Here is a 17,924-nt window from a genome sequence, read left to right as displayed (position 1 = left end):
TGGACATGCTTGCCCCATTTGGTGAAACGTATCTTAAAAGTTGAGATCATCTGACCAAATACTGTCTGTATTGAATAGTTTACGCCGTAGACCGATTTTTTATGGCATTGGCAAGCGGTTTATTATTTCAAGACAGTTAGCAGCTGCTATATTTATGGACTGACATGGCAGATAAGTTGAGTGACTATGTTTAATGGCTGCTAAGAGATTCTATCCGAAGAGCATTGCCTACATCTTTCACTGATGCATACCCCAAAACATAATAGTGTGTACAGAAGTATTAATTCAACGCTCTATAAAAATCAAGACTCAAACATACAGCAATTACAAAAGCAACAATTCTGCTAAATTTCTTGCTGTCATAGCTCCAAATGAATTTATTATGTGAAACGTATGGAGGGAAAGCTTGTGTTAACTTTATTAAAAAAGTAATGGGGATTTTTCACTATATTTTACTAGGAGATGAAGTTATGGCCGACTGTCAATTTGCAATTTGAGAGGATTTGTATGCAATACATGCCAAATTTAACATTCCTGCTATCATGAACTGCAGAATATAATTGTCAGCTCATGAGACAAGTGAGTCAAGGCGCATTGCTTCACTTCGCATTAATGTTAAGTAAACCATCAAAAGGTTAAAATGTTATCGTCTTCTGAACACTACTATAACAGTAAACATAAAATATGTGGACAAGAAAATCAGAGTGATTTCTGTCTTTTGCAATCTTTAAAGCTCATTGATCAAAGATGAAAAATCTCAGGACTAAGTACTTCTGCATACTAGTTTAAATATTTTGTGTAACTTTGCTATGCTAGTTTCATAACTAGTATCATACTGAATAGAAGTGTTTATAAATGCATATGCATTATTTTAAGTTATTGTGTTGAAAAACATCAATGTTTTAAATTGCTGATTAGAACTTTGTGTTTTAAAAAATGCCATAGTAATGCCATCATATCTTGTACATATTGTCAGGTTATACGATATGTATAAAAAGGCATTATTATTTTGGTTTGAAAACTTGTCGCTGTCTTTCTTGTTCGGATCGGCCTTGTGTTTTTCAAGGTGTTAAGCTTGCTGGATGAACTCCGAATCTTATTCACATCTCGCCACAAGACCGGTGACTGCCTTCAGGTAGCATCAATACATTAGCCTTTGTTTCAGATCATTAGTTTATATATTTATCATATAAACCCCTTACACGTTTGATATCTAACATCTTTTACTGGTTTAGAACCATCTATGTCATGGGCTGTATGGTCAGTTGGCAACCTTTCAATGACGGGCCTTTCTATAGCAGTTATGCTCTTGTTAAGCATTGTAACTTAACAATCCATAAAGGTTGTGTGCAATAATCACTTGCATGTGTTTATGTTATTCCTCAGAGCAAACGAAATGTCAAAATTTGGTGAAAATTTGACTTCTATCATTTTTGCAATGATACGTAGAACTTCACCATTTGATGTTGAAAAATGCAATTGTAGTCTAGGTTCAGTTAAAGAACATCGAAGAAATGCCTTAAAAAACATCGAAGAAATGCCTTAAATTACTTCGCGTCATTAAAATAAGTCTCGTCACCTAATATATCGTTCTCCCAGTCTCTCAGAATTTTCAGCGTTTTGATTTATCTTAATGTGTTTCCAGCATATCTACGAGGTTATGCACACATATTGTTATTTTTTTTTAAACCATCGGCGATATGAAAACAGAAGTTTTTATGGAATTCATGGGTTTTATTTAGATTTTGGTCGATATTTACAAAATGTAGTTATGTAGCAGCGAACTAATTTAATTTAGTATAATTGTTCCTGAAAGTTTATCTTTATCAGTGTTATTTTCAAATGATCTTGACTATACAAAACAAGATGTGTTTCATTGAACGAGCTATGCAAGATGTGTTTCAGTGAACGACCTATAATGCTTGATAGTTTACGCTCTACTTCTTATAAATAACACTAAAATCTATATTCATTTTTCCCACATGGCTATAAATAGAACTAGTATAATAGTGCAAACGAAGTTATTTTATGAAAATTTGTTTCGTGTTTTTGGCTTAATTGTTTTAGCTAAATTAGTGTCCTTCTAAATATTCTTATTTATCATAAATACTACATATGGAGCTAGTGCATGGCGATTATAACAGGATCTTAGTGACTAATGCAAGCTGTGACAACATTTAAATGTAACTGAACTAACTTAACTTAATACCATATTGTGTCGAGGACATGTCGGTTGACTGAGGGATTCGACATATGTGGAAAGCTTTAACGTGTTATTAAATTGCAACTGACAGTTACTATTCAGAAACAATGCTTTGATCGGGTGCCGTATTTGAATACCAATATATGAAATATCGTATTGTGAGCTAAAAGCTAGGCTGTGATCAGACTTGTATCATCGTACATTTTGCACATTATTCCACGCATTTGCCAACATGTCGGACAAGCCGCCTCTCCGCCTAGAAGACATTCCTGTGACAAACATGACCGCATACCTGCTTGACAAAATCCGGCTCTATGGGGACAAGGTTGCCATGGTAAGAATAACACAACATTTATTTCTGGCATCTTGATGGGCCATTTAAATTACTGATTTCTCCGAGCCTCGGTGGGTAGTAGGGGCGATGGCCTTGCCTGGTAGTATGTGTGCATTTCACATATGGCCCACATATTGGTTGGTTCAAAATAGATTGCCAACTTAGCGGCTTATACATGTAACTCGGAGTTCACATAACTGGGTTTTCCAATGGCGGTACAAATAAAAAGGTGAAATTCAAGCTATATTGAATTTAATGTAGCGGATAAATAATGCGGTTGTTTCCAAAGTAGTGTGTGCATATTAAAACGGTACACTTTTGTTTGTACCGGGGAATTAGCTTGTGAAACCAGAATATTTATAATCCCGGATTTTAGCTTTCGTTTTTCGTTGTTCGTCAAGGTGGATAACTGCGTAGGCGATTGAGGAGATCGTATATCGAGTTATGTAATGGTCGATGATTGCTTTTTCTACTTGAATCATGTGAAGCAAATACAACGTAGCTATTTTGATGATCTGAGTAACGAATTAGGCCAACCTATGAGTGTTCAGCCTCCTTAATCGGATAGAAGAGTTTCTTTTTAACACAATGTAAGCAATTATGCCTGTTCTTATTTCTGATGAATCTATCATTTAAAGCTGCACTCCCACAGATTTTCCGTTTTGACAAGTTATTTTTCTTCTTTTTTTTTGTCTTGGAATGAGCAAATTTTCGCATAAATGTCTGCAAACCAGTTTTATAAGACTTTCCGTTCGAAAGTTAATGTTTTATGGGTAAAAGGGTTACTAACGGTTTAAGAAAAATGCATAAAACATCAATTTTTCGACTTAAAAATGAAAATCGGCGACCTGATATTTTATCACCAATCTTATATCACTGGTTTCCATGCATTTTCGCATAAATTGGCTCGTTCCAAGACAAAAAAAAAAGTTGTCAAAAAGGTCAATCTGTGAGAGTGCAGCTTTAAATGTTTTATTATATTTTGCCATACATCCTTGTGTTCATTTTTGGTACATATTTGTTATAACACTAATGCCCACATGAGCCTAGTACTTGAAAATACAGCTGAAACTGAAACTGGACAACGTACATTTTTTTTTCATTTAACATCATATTATAATGGCTGGTTTCGCTACAAAACTTGAAACACTTAATATACAATTACACTTTCTAATTTTAGACAGTTGTAACCGGATATTATTGCTGGTTATCAAAGCTAGCATTAACTCGAAAACGAGTCAATATAAAAAATAAATGTTATGTAAATGTACTGCTGTTATTTTTATTTATATCATATTTTATCATTCTTTATTGAAATTGCAGCATTCACCTTACATTATGTTCAACATTTTGTATTTTGTAAGGACTTGTTTCTTTTCACAATGATTGATATTCAACTTAACTATTTGATAGTCATGCATTAACAATAACAAACAGCAATATAATAATACTGATATTAGTCATCCGCGTGATGTATGAGCTCATCATTGCTATTATATGTAGCTATCAAGTAGCGGCATACTTAGATATCAGTGAAATAGCATACATACATTCATTTACATAATTTGCCGCTCTGCACTTTAGTCTCCAATCCTTTGATATAAAATTTTGACCATCTGCAAACACAGTGGCTTGATGACAATCTATGTAATATTATTGTTTTGTCAAATCTCATTTTATGTTAAAGGCAATGTAAATATATTGATGATATACATGTTCAAGTATGTGTAAAATATCATTTTGGCTAGTTGAACTGATTATTATGACTTTATAGAGCCTTTGTCATGACTTTAAAGCTGCACTCTCACAGATTGAACGTTTTGACAACTTTTTTATTTTTTGTCTTGGAAAGAGCAAATTTTTGCGAAAATCCATGGAAACCAGTTATAAAAGACTGCTGACTAAAAATAAGATCTCAGATTTTTACATATATGTTCAAAAAATGATGTTTGATGCATTTTTCTTAAACCGTTAGTAACGGTTTAAGCCATAAAACATCAATTTTCGAACGGAAATATGAAAATCTACAATCTGATTTTTGTCAGCAATCATATATCATTGGTTTGCAGATATTTACGCAAAAATTTGCTCTTTCCAAGACAAAAATTAAAAAGTTGTAAATCTGTGAGAGTGCAGCTTTAATGAGTCTTTGTCATCAAGCCACGGTGTCTGCAAATATACATGAGCTCTCAGTAGCCTGAAAGAAAATATAGATATCCGACCTCCTCATGCATTACGACAAAACGTCCTAGTCTAGATTCGTTTTAATTATGTCAAGGTCGATGCCACAAGCGAGAAAACCACAACATATTCGGAGCTAGTCACGCGCATTGAACGGGCAGCTTCCGGTCTGCAGGCGATAGGTGTGATGAAAGATGACGCCATCGGCGTGTTGTCACCGAATCATCCTGACTATCTGGTCACGTTCTACGCATGCGCACTGGTGGGAGCCACACTCCAACCAATCAGCCCGATGTATACCAAGGGTGCGTCAATTTTAATAATAAATATAAGCCGCTTAAAGAGACCTACCTTCGTTTAATTACTGGAATTTGATTATTTTTGTTTAAATTCTTCATTTAGGACAAAATGTTGCCTTCCGACGTAGCATTTATGACGTAATTTATCACGTTGTACACACGCACACACACGCACGCACGCACGCACGCACGCACGCACGCACGCACACGCACACGCACACACACACACACACACACACTGAATATAGTGTCTGATTATGAGACACCACGAGCATGCGTACCTGGTCGGAGATGGAACCGTGAATTTCGTGGAAGACAGGCTGAGACCTGAACAATCAGATTATATTTATTCTGATACATGTTTTCGTAGCATTGTTTATTTTTATATAAACGTTTTGTTCTTTTTCCTTTCTCCTCCTGTACGACAGACGACTTGGCCAAAGTTCTCCGAGACTGCAACACCAAGTTCCTGTTTACCGTGTCTGCTCTTTTGCCCAAAGTACAGGAAGCGACACAGGGGTTGGAACACATTAAGGTATTAATGCATCACAGTATTGTTTCATGTTAGTATAGTGCAAAGGATAACGGCATTCCAAGACAACTATTTATGGAAGATTATCAAACACAATTACAGCTGAATAATGTCCCGGCTAAAGTGTAGCTGTGCTTTCCATATGTCGGATGGATGGTTGGATGGATGGATGGACGGACATGTCGCAAAGTTTGTCCGAGCGAAACCTCCAAAACTGCAGAAAATTCACAGGAATTATAAGTACCAAGCATAGTTGTTCATAAACATCGCTATGTTTTGCGCGAGTAAGTTTTCACTGATTTACAACCATTGTTAGTGTGGTATTGAACATATTTTGATGAAATTTCACAGAACTGATACGTACCAAGCCATAACTTTATGGATCGAACTACATCTTCATGTTATTCTTATTTTGTTGCAACTCCACATTAATAACTGTCATGAACACTAGCGGTGCTCGATATGGATATTTTCTCGCTCGAATTTAAGATGGCCGACTGGCGGCCATGTTAGAACTTGCCTTAAACAATATTAACCATTCCGTACCGTTCATGCCAATTTTAACATTTCCAGTAATTGTAACATGAATTCAGTTTGAATTATATCCCTATGTTATCGATTTGTTCGCCGCACTTTTTCTCAATGACTCGTCAGTGATTGGTACTAAATGTAGATATGTATATCGTCGGCACGCTTGGATGGTTTTACATTGAGTTTTATACATATAGAATACACACATATTTAGTATTTACTTGTTAAAAACATCATCTAGAATTGTTATGCGTCGTTTAATCTGCATAATCGTTATCAACCAGACAACCAGTAAACCCTTTCAAAACTATACCAATATTATCATGAGTTACCTTGCATCGCAATTTAATACCATTACCATGTGCATATATGAGAAACATTTGCCCCTGGGGTAAATATGTCCACGGGTTAATCTCGTCATATAGACATGATATTATATTATAAGCCACTGCTAAAAGAATTGCTTCGTGACTTTCGTATGTTTATGGTCTTCCAAGCAAACAGCCTGCACACGTTTTTGCTCCTGTTATAACTTCTTCGAAACCGCTTTGTTAAAACATCGTAAGATAATTTGTTCGTACTGGTCAAGATTTTTTTTTAGAAAACCAAACAAATAAAAGCTTATTTTTGTATATACATGTAGTATACTTTTATTATATTTTCATAAACGAAATAATTTTATCACAAAATTGGATGAATGGATTTACAAAAAAACAACACACATTTAAAATAGGTGTTACTGTATGGAGAAGCCGGGGGTGATTACGAGACATTCGAGTCCCTCCTGGATCCGGGTCACGCCCCGTACCGGACACCGGAATTGGATCCGAGGACGTCTGTAGCGGCCCTTATGTCGTCTTCCGGTACGACGGGATTCCCTAAGGCCGTCTGTATTTCACACTACGCTATTGTCGCCAACACAATCCAGCAGATGTAAGTACCGGTCACGGTCCCCATCATTCGGAGCTCCTCGGCCATTTTTGTCGAAAATAACGAAAAAATGGCCGAGGAGTTCCGAATGGGTTCCCATAAGAGAACATAGGGGCCTGAACACGCAAAACAGTTTCGATAACATGTAAAGACCAACATTTAAGAAGAAAAAAAAACATCGTCGGGAAGGAAAACATAAGTTTTAAGTTCAGGGGATTTTTAGCCGAAATATTTGGAAAACATTACAGTCGAACTCAGAATAGGTCAAAGTATATGGATATGCAACTAACTCAATTTCTTTAAGAACTCGGAAGTTTGAATGTGAATATGCCAGTCGCAAACTGTAGAATATGTTGCAATAAAAATATCATGAACAATGATGGTGACTTACCAATGTTGCAAACATCTTGGTGACACTAATCAGCTATTTAAACGTCCGATGACGTAGATCGTGATAATGTCTCTTTGAATCTTCTACATGTCCATGCTGGGACAGATATGACATGCACTCACTGTGTGGAAACAACAGACTCAATATGATTCATCGACATCAGGATTAATCGTAAATGCAACATTTTTCATTTAAACGAAATTGGGTTTGAACCCTATTATCTTCTAATCTCTTCCCACAGTTCTATGGAAAGAAAACTTATTACCTTTGGAAATTAATTACTGTTGTTATATATTGAGTAAATGCTAGGTTAATTTCGCAATGTTTTAAATGATTTTAACATTCTTGCTCATAATATATTTTAAACCAAAAATATTAACAGATATATTTTTGGTTTAAAATATATTATGAGCAAGAATGTTAAAATCATTTAAAGCATTGCGAAATTAACCTAGCATTTACTGAATGTATAACAACAGTAATTAATTTCAAGTTTTCGATCTGTACTTTGCCGTACAGCTTTGTAAAACATTATTTTTTATCTGTATGATCTGCATTACAAATGTTAGTTGTATAACATGTAACATGTTTACACTTCCTTAGCATATTGTGTTGTTTTTTTCAAGAGTAAAAATAAAACTGAACACTAACACCAGTGGTATGCGCAACCCTGTCAACGCCTTAGCCATCGCCTTCGCTTTATTTACAGGTGTGCTGGTTTGAACAGCGATAAGGACACATTTGTGACGTTTTTCCCGTTTTTTCCACGCGCTTGGACTCTACATGGTGTGTTTCGTCGGTCACTCTCTAGGCGCCCGCATCGTGATCATGCCGCGCTTTGAATTTGAAACCTTTCTTCGGCTAATAGAGAAATATAAGGTTGGTTTGAAATTAATTAACTATGGAAATGCTGTTGACCGAGTTATTGAGTGGCTAGGGTCTACTATTTCTTCTATAACTGCTCCTTATCCTGCTACTGCTATTACAACTACTACTACTACTACTACTACTACTACTACTACTACTACTACTACTACTACTACTACTACTACTACTACTACTACTACTACTACTACTACTACTACTACTACTACTACAACTACTACTACTACTACTACTACTACTACGACGACGACGACGACGACGACGACGACCACCACCACCGTCCACCGTCCACCGTCCACCACCACCACCACCACCACTACTACTTTTGCTTCTACTACCACTACTACTACTACTACTACTACTACTACTACTACTACTACTACTACTACTACTACTACTACTACTACTACTACTACTACTACTACTACTACTACTACTACTACTACTACTACCACTACCACCACCACCACCACCACCACCACTACCACTACCACTACTACTACTACGTCTTATAATAATAATAATAATAATAGTATTGCTGCTAGTGCTGCTGTTGCTGCTGCCGCTGCTACTTCTACTACTACTACTACTAACACCACAACCATCACCACCAAATCCACTACAACCACCACTTCAAATAAAAACACTACACTACCTCCACTACTACCAGTACAGCACCACCACAACCATCACTACAACTACCACCTTGACCATCTCCACTACCACTTCCACCGCCGTCACCACCCTCACCACAACTGGTGGTTTTATTTACTCGCTCTCTATGAGATCCAAACAGATTTGACCAAATCGGTGTACAAGAGCGTTATTTTACGTTCTTTATATTATTTCCAATAAATAGGTTATACACGTTGCTTAGTACTACACTTCTGTTTCCACGTTTAACAGCCAACAAATCTGCAACTAGTTCCTCCCATCATGGTGCTGTTAGCGAAAAGTCCGAAGGTTTCCGAGTACGACCTATCGTCTGTTTCCCAGATAGCGTGCGGAGCTGCGCCACTCAGTAAGGAGATAGAGGACTTAGTGAAAGAGAAACTAAAACTGCCGTGCATTTTTCAAGGTGAGAACATGAACAGTTTCGTTCACATTGCACATAGTATAGTATGCTTATGCTTTGTTAAGAACCTTACATGCATATCAAAAGAGAAGCTTGCATATAAACCGGTGCTTAGGAGCATTGATAATTTTCCTCGGTTACGTTTTTACAATATTAGACCAGCAGACTGTTACGAATTGTCAACGAAAATTGCATTTACAAGGTCCAGTATTTACAACTGTGTATTGAGCAAGGCAGGAAACCATTTTACAGGGAGAAGGAAATTTTCGCACTATCGTGTATTAACCAAAGTTGGGAAACAAGGTTTAACGAAGAAGGAAATGCTCGCACTCTCGTGTATTTACCAAGGAAGGGCAGCGGGACGGTTGAATGGCCAAGGACATGCTTGCCTTACCGTCTTTTAACCAAACTGGGGTAAAAAAACGTTTGAATAGACAACCACATGCATACTCTATTTTTACCTAGGACAGTCTAACGAACGGTTGGACGAACAAGGACATGGTTGCTTTATCTTAACCTAGGACAGTCTAACGTACGGTTGGACGAACAAGGACATGTTTGCTCTATCTTTACTGAGGAGGGGCTTACTAACGGTTAAACGGACAAGAACATGCGTGCTCTATCTTTACCTAGGACAGTCTAACGAACGGTTGGACAAACAAGGACATGTTTGCTCTATCTTTACTGAGGAGGGGTTTACTAACGGTTAAACGGACAAGAACATGCGTGCTCTATCTTTACCTAGGACAGTCTAACGAACGGTTGGACAAACAAGGACATGTTTGCTCTATCTTTACTGAGGAGGGGTTTACTAACGGTTGAACGGACAAGGACATGCATGCTTTATCTTTACCTAGGACAGTCTAACGAACGGTTGGACGAACAAGGACCTGTTTACTCTATCTTTACCTAGGACAGTCTAACGAACGGTTGGACGAACAAGGACATGTTTGCTCTATCTTTACTTAGGACAGTCTAACGAACGGTTGGACGAACAAGGACATGTTTTCTCTATCTTTACCTAGGACAGTCTAACGAACGGTTGGACGAACAAGGACATGTTTGCTCTATCTTAACCTAGGACAGTCTAACGAACGGTTGGACGAACAAGGACATGTTTGCTCTATCTTTACCTAGGACAGTCTAACGAACGGTTGGACGAACAAGGACATGTTTGCTCTATCTTTACCTAGGACAGTCTAACGAACGGTTGGACGAACAAGGACATGTTTGCTCTATCTTTACCTAGGACAGTCTAACGAACGGTTGAACGGACAAGGAAATGTTTGCTTTATCTTAACTCAGGACAGTCTAACGAACGGTTGGACAAACAAGGACATATTTGCTTTATCTTTACCTAGGACAGTCTAACGAACGGTTGAACGGACAAGGACATGTTTGCTTTATCTTTACCTAGGACAGTCTAACGTACGGGTGGACGAACAAGGACATGATTGCTCTATCTTTACTTAGGAGGAGCCAACGTACGGTTGAACGAACAAGGACATGGCATGCTTGGACTATCTTTACCTAGCAGGGACTAACGTACGGTTGAACAAACACGAACATGCTTGCTCTATCTTTATTTAGGATGGGCTAATTTACGGTTGAACGAACAAGGACTACTTGCTCTATCTTTACATAGGAGGGGCTAACGTACGGTTGAACGAACCAGGACATGCTTGCTCTATCTTTACCTAGGAGGGGCTAACGTACGGTTGAACGAACAAGGACATGCTTGCTCTATCTTTTACTTAGGATGGGCTAATGTACGGTTGAACGAACAAGGACATGCTTGCTCTATCTTTACTAAGTAGGGGCTAACGTACGGTTGAACGAACAAGGACATGCTTGCTCTATCTTTACTAAGTAGGGGCTAACGTACGGTTGAACGAACAAGGATAACTTGCTCTATATTTACCTAGGAGTGGATAATGTACGGTTTGACGTACAAGGACATGCTTTTTTTCTTTACCTAGGAGGAGCTACTTACGGTTGAACTAACAAGGACATGCTTACTCAATCGTGTTGTGTACAAGTAGGGTTAAACGGACCAGACCCTGCTTGCCCTAACATGCTTTTATCAAGGAGTGGTAAACGTAGGGTTAACCGGACCAGAACATGCTTAACCTAACGTGCTTTTATCAAGGAGTGGTAACGTAGGGTTACACGGATCAGACCCTGCTTGCTCTAACATGCTTTTATCAAGGAGTGGTAAACGTAGGGTTAAACAGACCAGACCCTGCTTGCCCTAACGTGCTTTTATCAAGGAGTGGTAAACGTAGGGTTAAACGGACAAGACACTGCTTGCTCTAACATGCTTTTATCAAGGAGTGGTAAACGTAGGGTTAAACGGACAAGACACTGCTTGCTCTAACATGCTTTTATCAAGGAATGGTAAACGTAGGGTTAAACGGACCAAAACATGCTTGCTCTAACATGCTTTTATCAAGGAGTGGTAAACGTAGGGTTAAACGGACCAGAACATGCTTGCTCTAACATGCTCTTATCAAGGAGTGGTAACGTAGGGTTAAACGGACCAGAACATGCTTGCTCTAACGTGCTTTTATCAAGGAGTGGTAACGTAGGGTTACACGGACCAAAACATGCTTGCTCTAACGTGCTTTTATCAAGGAGTGGTAACGTAGGGTTAAACGGACCAGACCCTGCTTGCTCTAACGTGCTTTTATCAAGGAGTGGTAAACGTAGGGTTAAACGGACCAGACCCTGCTTGCTCTAACATGCTCTTATCAAGGAGTGGTAACGTAGGGTTAAACGGACCAGACCCTGCTTGCTCTAACGTGTCTTTATTAAGGAGTGGTAAACGTAGGGTTAAACGGACCAGACCCTGCTTGCTCTAACGTGCTTTTATCAAGTAGTGGTAACGTAGGGTTAAACGGACCAGAACATGCTTGCTCTAACATGCTCTTATTAAGGAGTGGTAAACGTAGGGTTAAACGGACCAGACCCTGCTTGCTCTAACGTGCTCTTATCAAGGAGTGGTAACGTAGGGTTAAACGGACCAGACCCTGCTTGCTCTAACGTGCTTTTATCAAGGAGTGGTAACGTAGGGTTAAATGGACCAGACCCTGCTTGCTCTAACGTGCTCTTATCAAGGAGTGGTAACGTAGTTTTAAACGGACCAGACCCTGCTTGCTCTAACGTGCTTTTATCAAGGAGTGGTAAACGTAGGGTTAAACGGACCGGACCCTGCTTGCCCTAACATGCTTTTATCAAGGAGTGGTAACGTAGGGTTAAACGGACCAGTCCCTGCTTGCTCTAACGTGTTTTTATCAAGGAGTGGTAAACGTAGGGTTAAACGGACCAGACCCTGCTTGCTCTAACATGCTCTTATCAAGGAGTGGTAAACGTAGGGTTAAACGGACCAGAACATGCTTGCTCTAACGTGTCTTTATCAAGGGGAGGAAACAAACAACTGAATGGACAAGGACATGCTTGTTCTACCCTGTCTTTCCCAAGGAGCGGTAAACGTACTGTTAAACGGATAGGGACAACCTCGCTTTACCGTAAATTAACGGGGCATGAATGTACTTTTGTGTATTAAACAAGGTGGTGGGAACATACGTGCTTTTACCAAAGAAGGTTAATAAAACGGTTAAACAGACAAGGCAGCCTTGATCTATCTCCTTCTGGGGCATGCTTGCTCTGCTGTATATTTACTTAGACGAGCCAACAAACGGTTCCTTGGACTTATCAAGACAGGGCAAGCGTACGGCCCCACGAGCTGGAACATGCTTGTTCTACCGTGTCTTTACCAAGGTTTGGCAAACGTACGGTTCCATGGACATGGACATGCTTACTCTATCGTGTTTATACCTAGTAGAAGCAAATATAGGCTACCATGAACGTGTCTGAATGAAGATGGGGCAGCTCATGCGTGTTCCAACGTGAATTTACCTAGATTGTTCAACCTTTATGTTCCGCGGACAATGACTTGCCTATCCTTTTGCATGCATATCTTAGGCAAGCATGCTCAAATTATAAAAACAACAACAATTGCTTTACCACTTCTTGTGAACTGTTATGTTTTATGTCTGAAGTAGTTTCCGTTTGTCTTTAGGTTATGGCATGACTGAAGTAGGTGTGACCCATTTGAACGGTCGAGGGGAGTTTCGGTACAAATCTGTAGGCAAGCTGCTTCCCCTCACAGAGATGAAGGTATGACCGTTGTAATATTTCGTTTGAGCTACAGTTTACAAACTTTTATATTGTTTTGCCTTTTTACCCATCAATTTTGAGTTTTCTTTAATGAATTAGTCGGTTAGCGTTAAGCACAAGTTTTAAGTGGTAGGCTGAAGGCAATATCGAAATAGTGTAATGGGCAAAAGTGCAATAGTGCGATGGGCAATAGAGCAGTGGGCAAAAGTTTCATAGTGCAATAAAGCAATAGTGCAATGGGCAATAGTGCGATGGGCAAAAGTGTCATAGTACAATAAAGCAATAGTGCGATGGGCAATAGAGCAGTGGGCAAAAGTGTCATAGTACAATAAAGCAATAGTGCGATGGGCAATAGTGCAATGGGCAAAAGTGTCATAGTACAATAAAGCAATAGTGCAATGGGCAATAGTGCAATGGGCAAAAGTGTCATATTACAATAAAGCAATAGTGCAATGGGCAATAGTGCAATGGGCAATAGTGCAATGGGCAATAGTGCAATAGTGCGATGGGCAATAGAGCAGTGGGCAAAAGTTTCATAGTCCAATAAAGCAATAGTGCAATGGGCAATAGTGCGATGGGCAAAAGTGTCATAGTACAATAAAGCAATAGTGCGATGGGCAATAGAGCAGTGGGCAAAAGTGTCATAGTACAATAAAGCAATAGTGCGATGGGCAATAGTGCAATGGGCAAAAGTGTCATAGTACAATAAAGCAATAGTGCAATGGGCAAAAGTGTCATAGTACAATAAAGCAATAATGCAATGGGCAATAGTGCAATGGGCAAAAGTGTCATATTACAATAAAGCAATAGTGCAATGGGCAATAGTGCAATGGGCAAAAGTGTCATAGTACAATAAAGCAATAGTGCAATGGGCAATAGTGCAATGGGCAATAGTGCAATGGGCAATAGTGTCATAGTAAAATCCAAAGCTCCATTGGATTCGCGAGTAATAAATAATGTGTGAGTTTGAACTAATACAGTATTTTTTTCATTGAGACAACTAAATGTATAAGTTGATACGAATCATGGTTTTACAGATTGTGGATGTGGAGACAGGGAAGCCCGTAGGACCAGGACAGGAAGGAGAGATCTGGATCCGCGGACCGCAGGTATGTGGAGGCTACCTGGGGCTTCCCGAGCAGACACGTGAACTCTTCACCAATGACGGTTGGGTGAAAACCGGTAAGTGGAATTAACAAAGTCTCTGACTAAGTGGTTTATAACTTCAGCATAATAAAAATTTTTTATGTGCAACGCCTGCGTTAGAGAATGGTAGGTTCAATAAAAAGTTTTTTCCAATTTATTTCAATCTTAGTAAAGTGACACTCTTATTCAAAATCAATACATACACATGTATAACAAACATCATTTTTGACTGTTAAGCCTTCAACCTCTTACTAAATAATGCTGGAAAATATCAATTATTGATAACAAGATTGTAAACGTGTATTTAATAGCAGAAAGCGCAAAAATATTAAATTATTGGTGATTAACTGTAATCTGCTATAGTCTCATAAGGTAGAAATACTTTCTTTCAAATTAGACTCGGTTTCCTTCATAAGAACCATTGTTTTCGATGTCTATGCATCCTTTTTGGAATATTAAAGCAATATTATTAATTGTGGTAAATCTTATTTGGGAATAAGAGCGCATCTTTATGCAAAATTCGTCTACTTGAACATTTTCTGATACACCTGTTGAAGTTCCTAGTCAGTTTTCTTTGCAGAAATAAAGTTGTATTTACCAAATTTAGTATCGGTATTTGTATAAGTGCAGTGCAGACTCAACACTCTGTAAACCGTCCGATAATAGTATTTTGCACATACCTTTTACCCTGACAAACTTAATCTCCGCACGACTTCTGTACCAGGTGATATCGGGTATGAGGACGAGGACGGGTACCTGTTTGTGGTGGACAGACTCAAAGAGCTCATCAAGTACAAAGCCTTCCAGGTCGCCCCGGCAATCCTTGAAGATATCCTGCTACGCCATGACGCAATCGCTGACGTTGGCGTCGTCGGGATGCCGGATGTGGAGGCAGGTGAGCTCCCGCGTGCGTACGTCGTCAGGAAACAAGGCAGGGAAGCCAGTGAAGAGGAGATTCGGAAATTCGTTGATGGTGAGATGAGTTTAAATATAAATCATATTTTATATCCTAAAAACACATCTTTACGAATTTATTGACACTCTTTCTATGAAGTTATAAGTTAATTTTTGTTCAGTTTCAATAATACATCAAAGTTAAGAAATAAATTTACTTACATTTTATGAAATAAAGGTCCTTGCCATCGATTTAGGAGAACGATGAAGTAAGGGTGTGATTATCCAGTAGAACAAATGTCCACCCTTCACCCTAGTGTTCACATACTCGAGGTTTCATGGTCAAGGTCAATCACAATGTCGAGTGACATGGTTGGGGTCACATGGTCGAGATAACAGGGTCGAGGTCAATCACATGGTGGAGGTAAATCACATGGTCGATATCATATTGTCGAGGTCAGTCACATGTTCGACATAACAGGGTCGAGGTCAATCCCATGATCGGGGTCAAATGGTCGAGATTACAGGGTCGAGGTCAATAACATGGTGGAGGTAAATCACATGGTCGATATTATATGGTCGAGGTCAGTCACATGGTCGATATCACAGGATCGATGGTCAAATGGTCGATATAACAGGGTCAAGGTCAATCACATGGTTGAGATCAATCACATGGTCGAGGTCAATAACTTGGTCGAGGTCAATGGTCAATCACATGGTCGATATCACATGGTCGAGTTCAATCACATGGTCGAAGTCAGTCGCATGGTCTAGGTCAATCACATGGTCGAGGTAACAATGTAGAGATCAGTCACATGCATGAGGTCACTGTTGAGGCTGACACTGACTTGGGATTCGTTCGGGACGATTAGTTGCAGCGATGCAACATAGCCAGAAGGTCACCAACCTTTATGTTAAGTGTTGATACCTGGTGATCTCATGTATTTTGGTGACATCGTGCTGAAATTTGGTGAAATGTCCGAAAGTATGACATACATATTTTTTTTATTTCCGAATGTATATTGGCTCTTAATTTCTGAAATCGAGCAAAAATGACACACTTTACAAGCTTTGAAGGTCAATTAAACTTGTTTGCTTTATTTTTTACGGTTGCTATTTTACATTTTCATTTCTTCAAACAATATTCTCACAAATCATTCCAAAATAAAATTGACTCGCTAGGCATCTACAGTTCGTGTATTTTGGGGTCGGATATCTTTATGCTAAAGTCGATTTATGTCTTTGAATAATTAATTAAACTACTACATAAACTTAAGTTTTCCATTTTGGGTTTTTGTTGGCTTTTTGTCGTTTGTTTTAACATTTTGAAATTTGTTTAACATTTCAGACCAGGTGGCTCCCCACATGAAGCTGCGGGGCGGGGTGGAGTTTATACAGGAAATACCCAGGACCGCCTCCGGTAAAATCCTCCGGAAATCACTTCGGGAACTCGCGCGGGCGCTTGCAGCAAAACAAGCGCCTGCTTGATCATGCTATTTATTGGGCACTACGTTTTGAAACATTTTCATGTGTCAATTAACCCTTTCCCAAATCGTGATTATCAAAAACATAAATTCCTTACAGAGTCCAAAACCCTTTCGGAGAACATTGTACATATGTTATGGTTATATACTTGCATGTTTTAAGACTTTTTCAAAAAACGTATGTTTCCATAGACTGTGTATGACCAGCAATAATTTAGAATAAAGTAAGATAATCGCTCTTGTTTATTGCTTGTTTATTTCTTTCAGTTATCCTATAATATGTGTGTGAGAATGCATTGCACAAACCAAATTGACAAACATAATGAAAATGTGAAAAAGTAAAGTTAAATATGTAAAGGTACTGAACTGGTAACACGTGGCGGATCCGTGGTTTAGTGGTAACACACTTGACTATTAATCCAGGGGTCGCAGGTTCGATTCCCCGTCGCACCACTAAAAAATACTAATCGTCTTCCGGGAGGGACGTTTAATGGGGGTCCCGTGTGAAAGTGCTGTACACTGGTACACGTTATTGACCGAGGGTAGCTCTAACCAGGGTTGCAGTCTGTCTGTGCACTATGCTCCGAAAGCCTAAAATGACTAACACTCTTAATGGAACACTCGCCGAATGGGCAAAACCCGTGAGGGAGTATAAATATGCTTTAGTAACTGTTTGGAATTCATTGTTGTGTCTTGTAACAGGATCTTGTACAGGTTCGGTATTGTATTGAGTTTCTTTCATGTGCTCGAGTGAATCAAAGTATAAGGACTACGAAAAAAATAAATATTTTGAACACTATGACAAACATTCACTACTCATTACTTGAGCTGAAAAGTTTTTATCACGTAAAACACATTGA

The 17,924-nt window shown here is 38.9% G+C and overlaps 1 protein-coding gene across 2 annotated transcripts; it reads left to right on the top strand.

The window, feature by feature from the left end:
* The first annotated feature begins 2,004 nt into the window (after window positions 1–2,004).
* Window positions 2,005–17,302, top strand: LOC128235587 (luciferin 4-monooxygenase-like). 2 transcript variants are annotated; one of them, XM_052950400.1, is made up of 7 exons: window positions 6,875–7,013; window positions 8,111–8,280; window positions 9,193–9,364; window positions 13,443–13,540; window positions 14,578–14,722; window positions 15,411–15,659; window positions 16,929–17,302. In XM_052950400.1, the coding sequence occupies exons 2-7, from the start codon at window positions 8,185–8,187 to the stop codon at window positions 17,066–17,068; spliced, it is 900 nt and encodes a 299-aa protein (XP_052806360.1). In that variant the 5' UTR covers window positions 6,875–7,013; window positions 8,111–8,184; the 3' UTR covers window positions 17,069–17,302. The 2 variants fall into 2 exon arrangements, with proteins under 2 accessions (XP_052806365.1, XP_052806360.1); XM_052950405.1 differs by lacking the exons at window positions 13,443–13,540; window positions 14,578–14,722; window positions 15,411–15,659; window positions 16,929–17,302 and adding exons at window positions 2,005–2,537; window positions 4,816–5,023; window positions 5,446–5,552 and having other exon boundaries at window positions 6,814–7,013; window positions 9,193–9,330.
* The last annotated feature ends 622 nt before the right edge of the window (window positions 17,303–17,924 follow it).

The sequence above is a fragment of the Mya arenaria genome, chromosome 1 (genome assembly GCF_026914265.1).
Source record: "Mya arenaria isolate MELC-2E11 chromosome 1, ASM2691426v1".
NCBI classification, from domain to species: Eukaryota; Metazoa; Mollusca; class Bivalvia; order Myida; family Myidae; genus Mya; species Mya arenaria.
This window is presented reverse-complemented; position numbering and strand designations above follow the sequence as displayed.

Coding starts and splice junctions, on each gene's coding strand:
- LOC128235587 (XM_052950400.1), top strand. CDS start 8,185: ATGGTGTGTTTCGTCGGTCACTCTCTAGGCGCCCGCATCGTGATCATG. Junction 8,281..9,192: donor GGCTAATAGAGAAATATAAG/GTTGGTTTGAAA, acceptor CACGTTTAACAG/CCAACAAATCTGCAACTAGT. Junction 14,723..15,410: donor TGACGGTTGGGTGAAAACCG/GTAAGTGGAATT, acceptor CTTCTGTACCAG/GTGATATCGGGTATGAGGAC.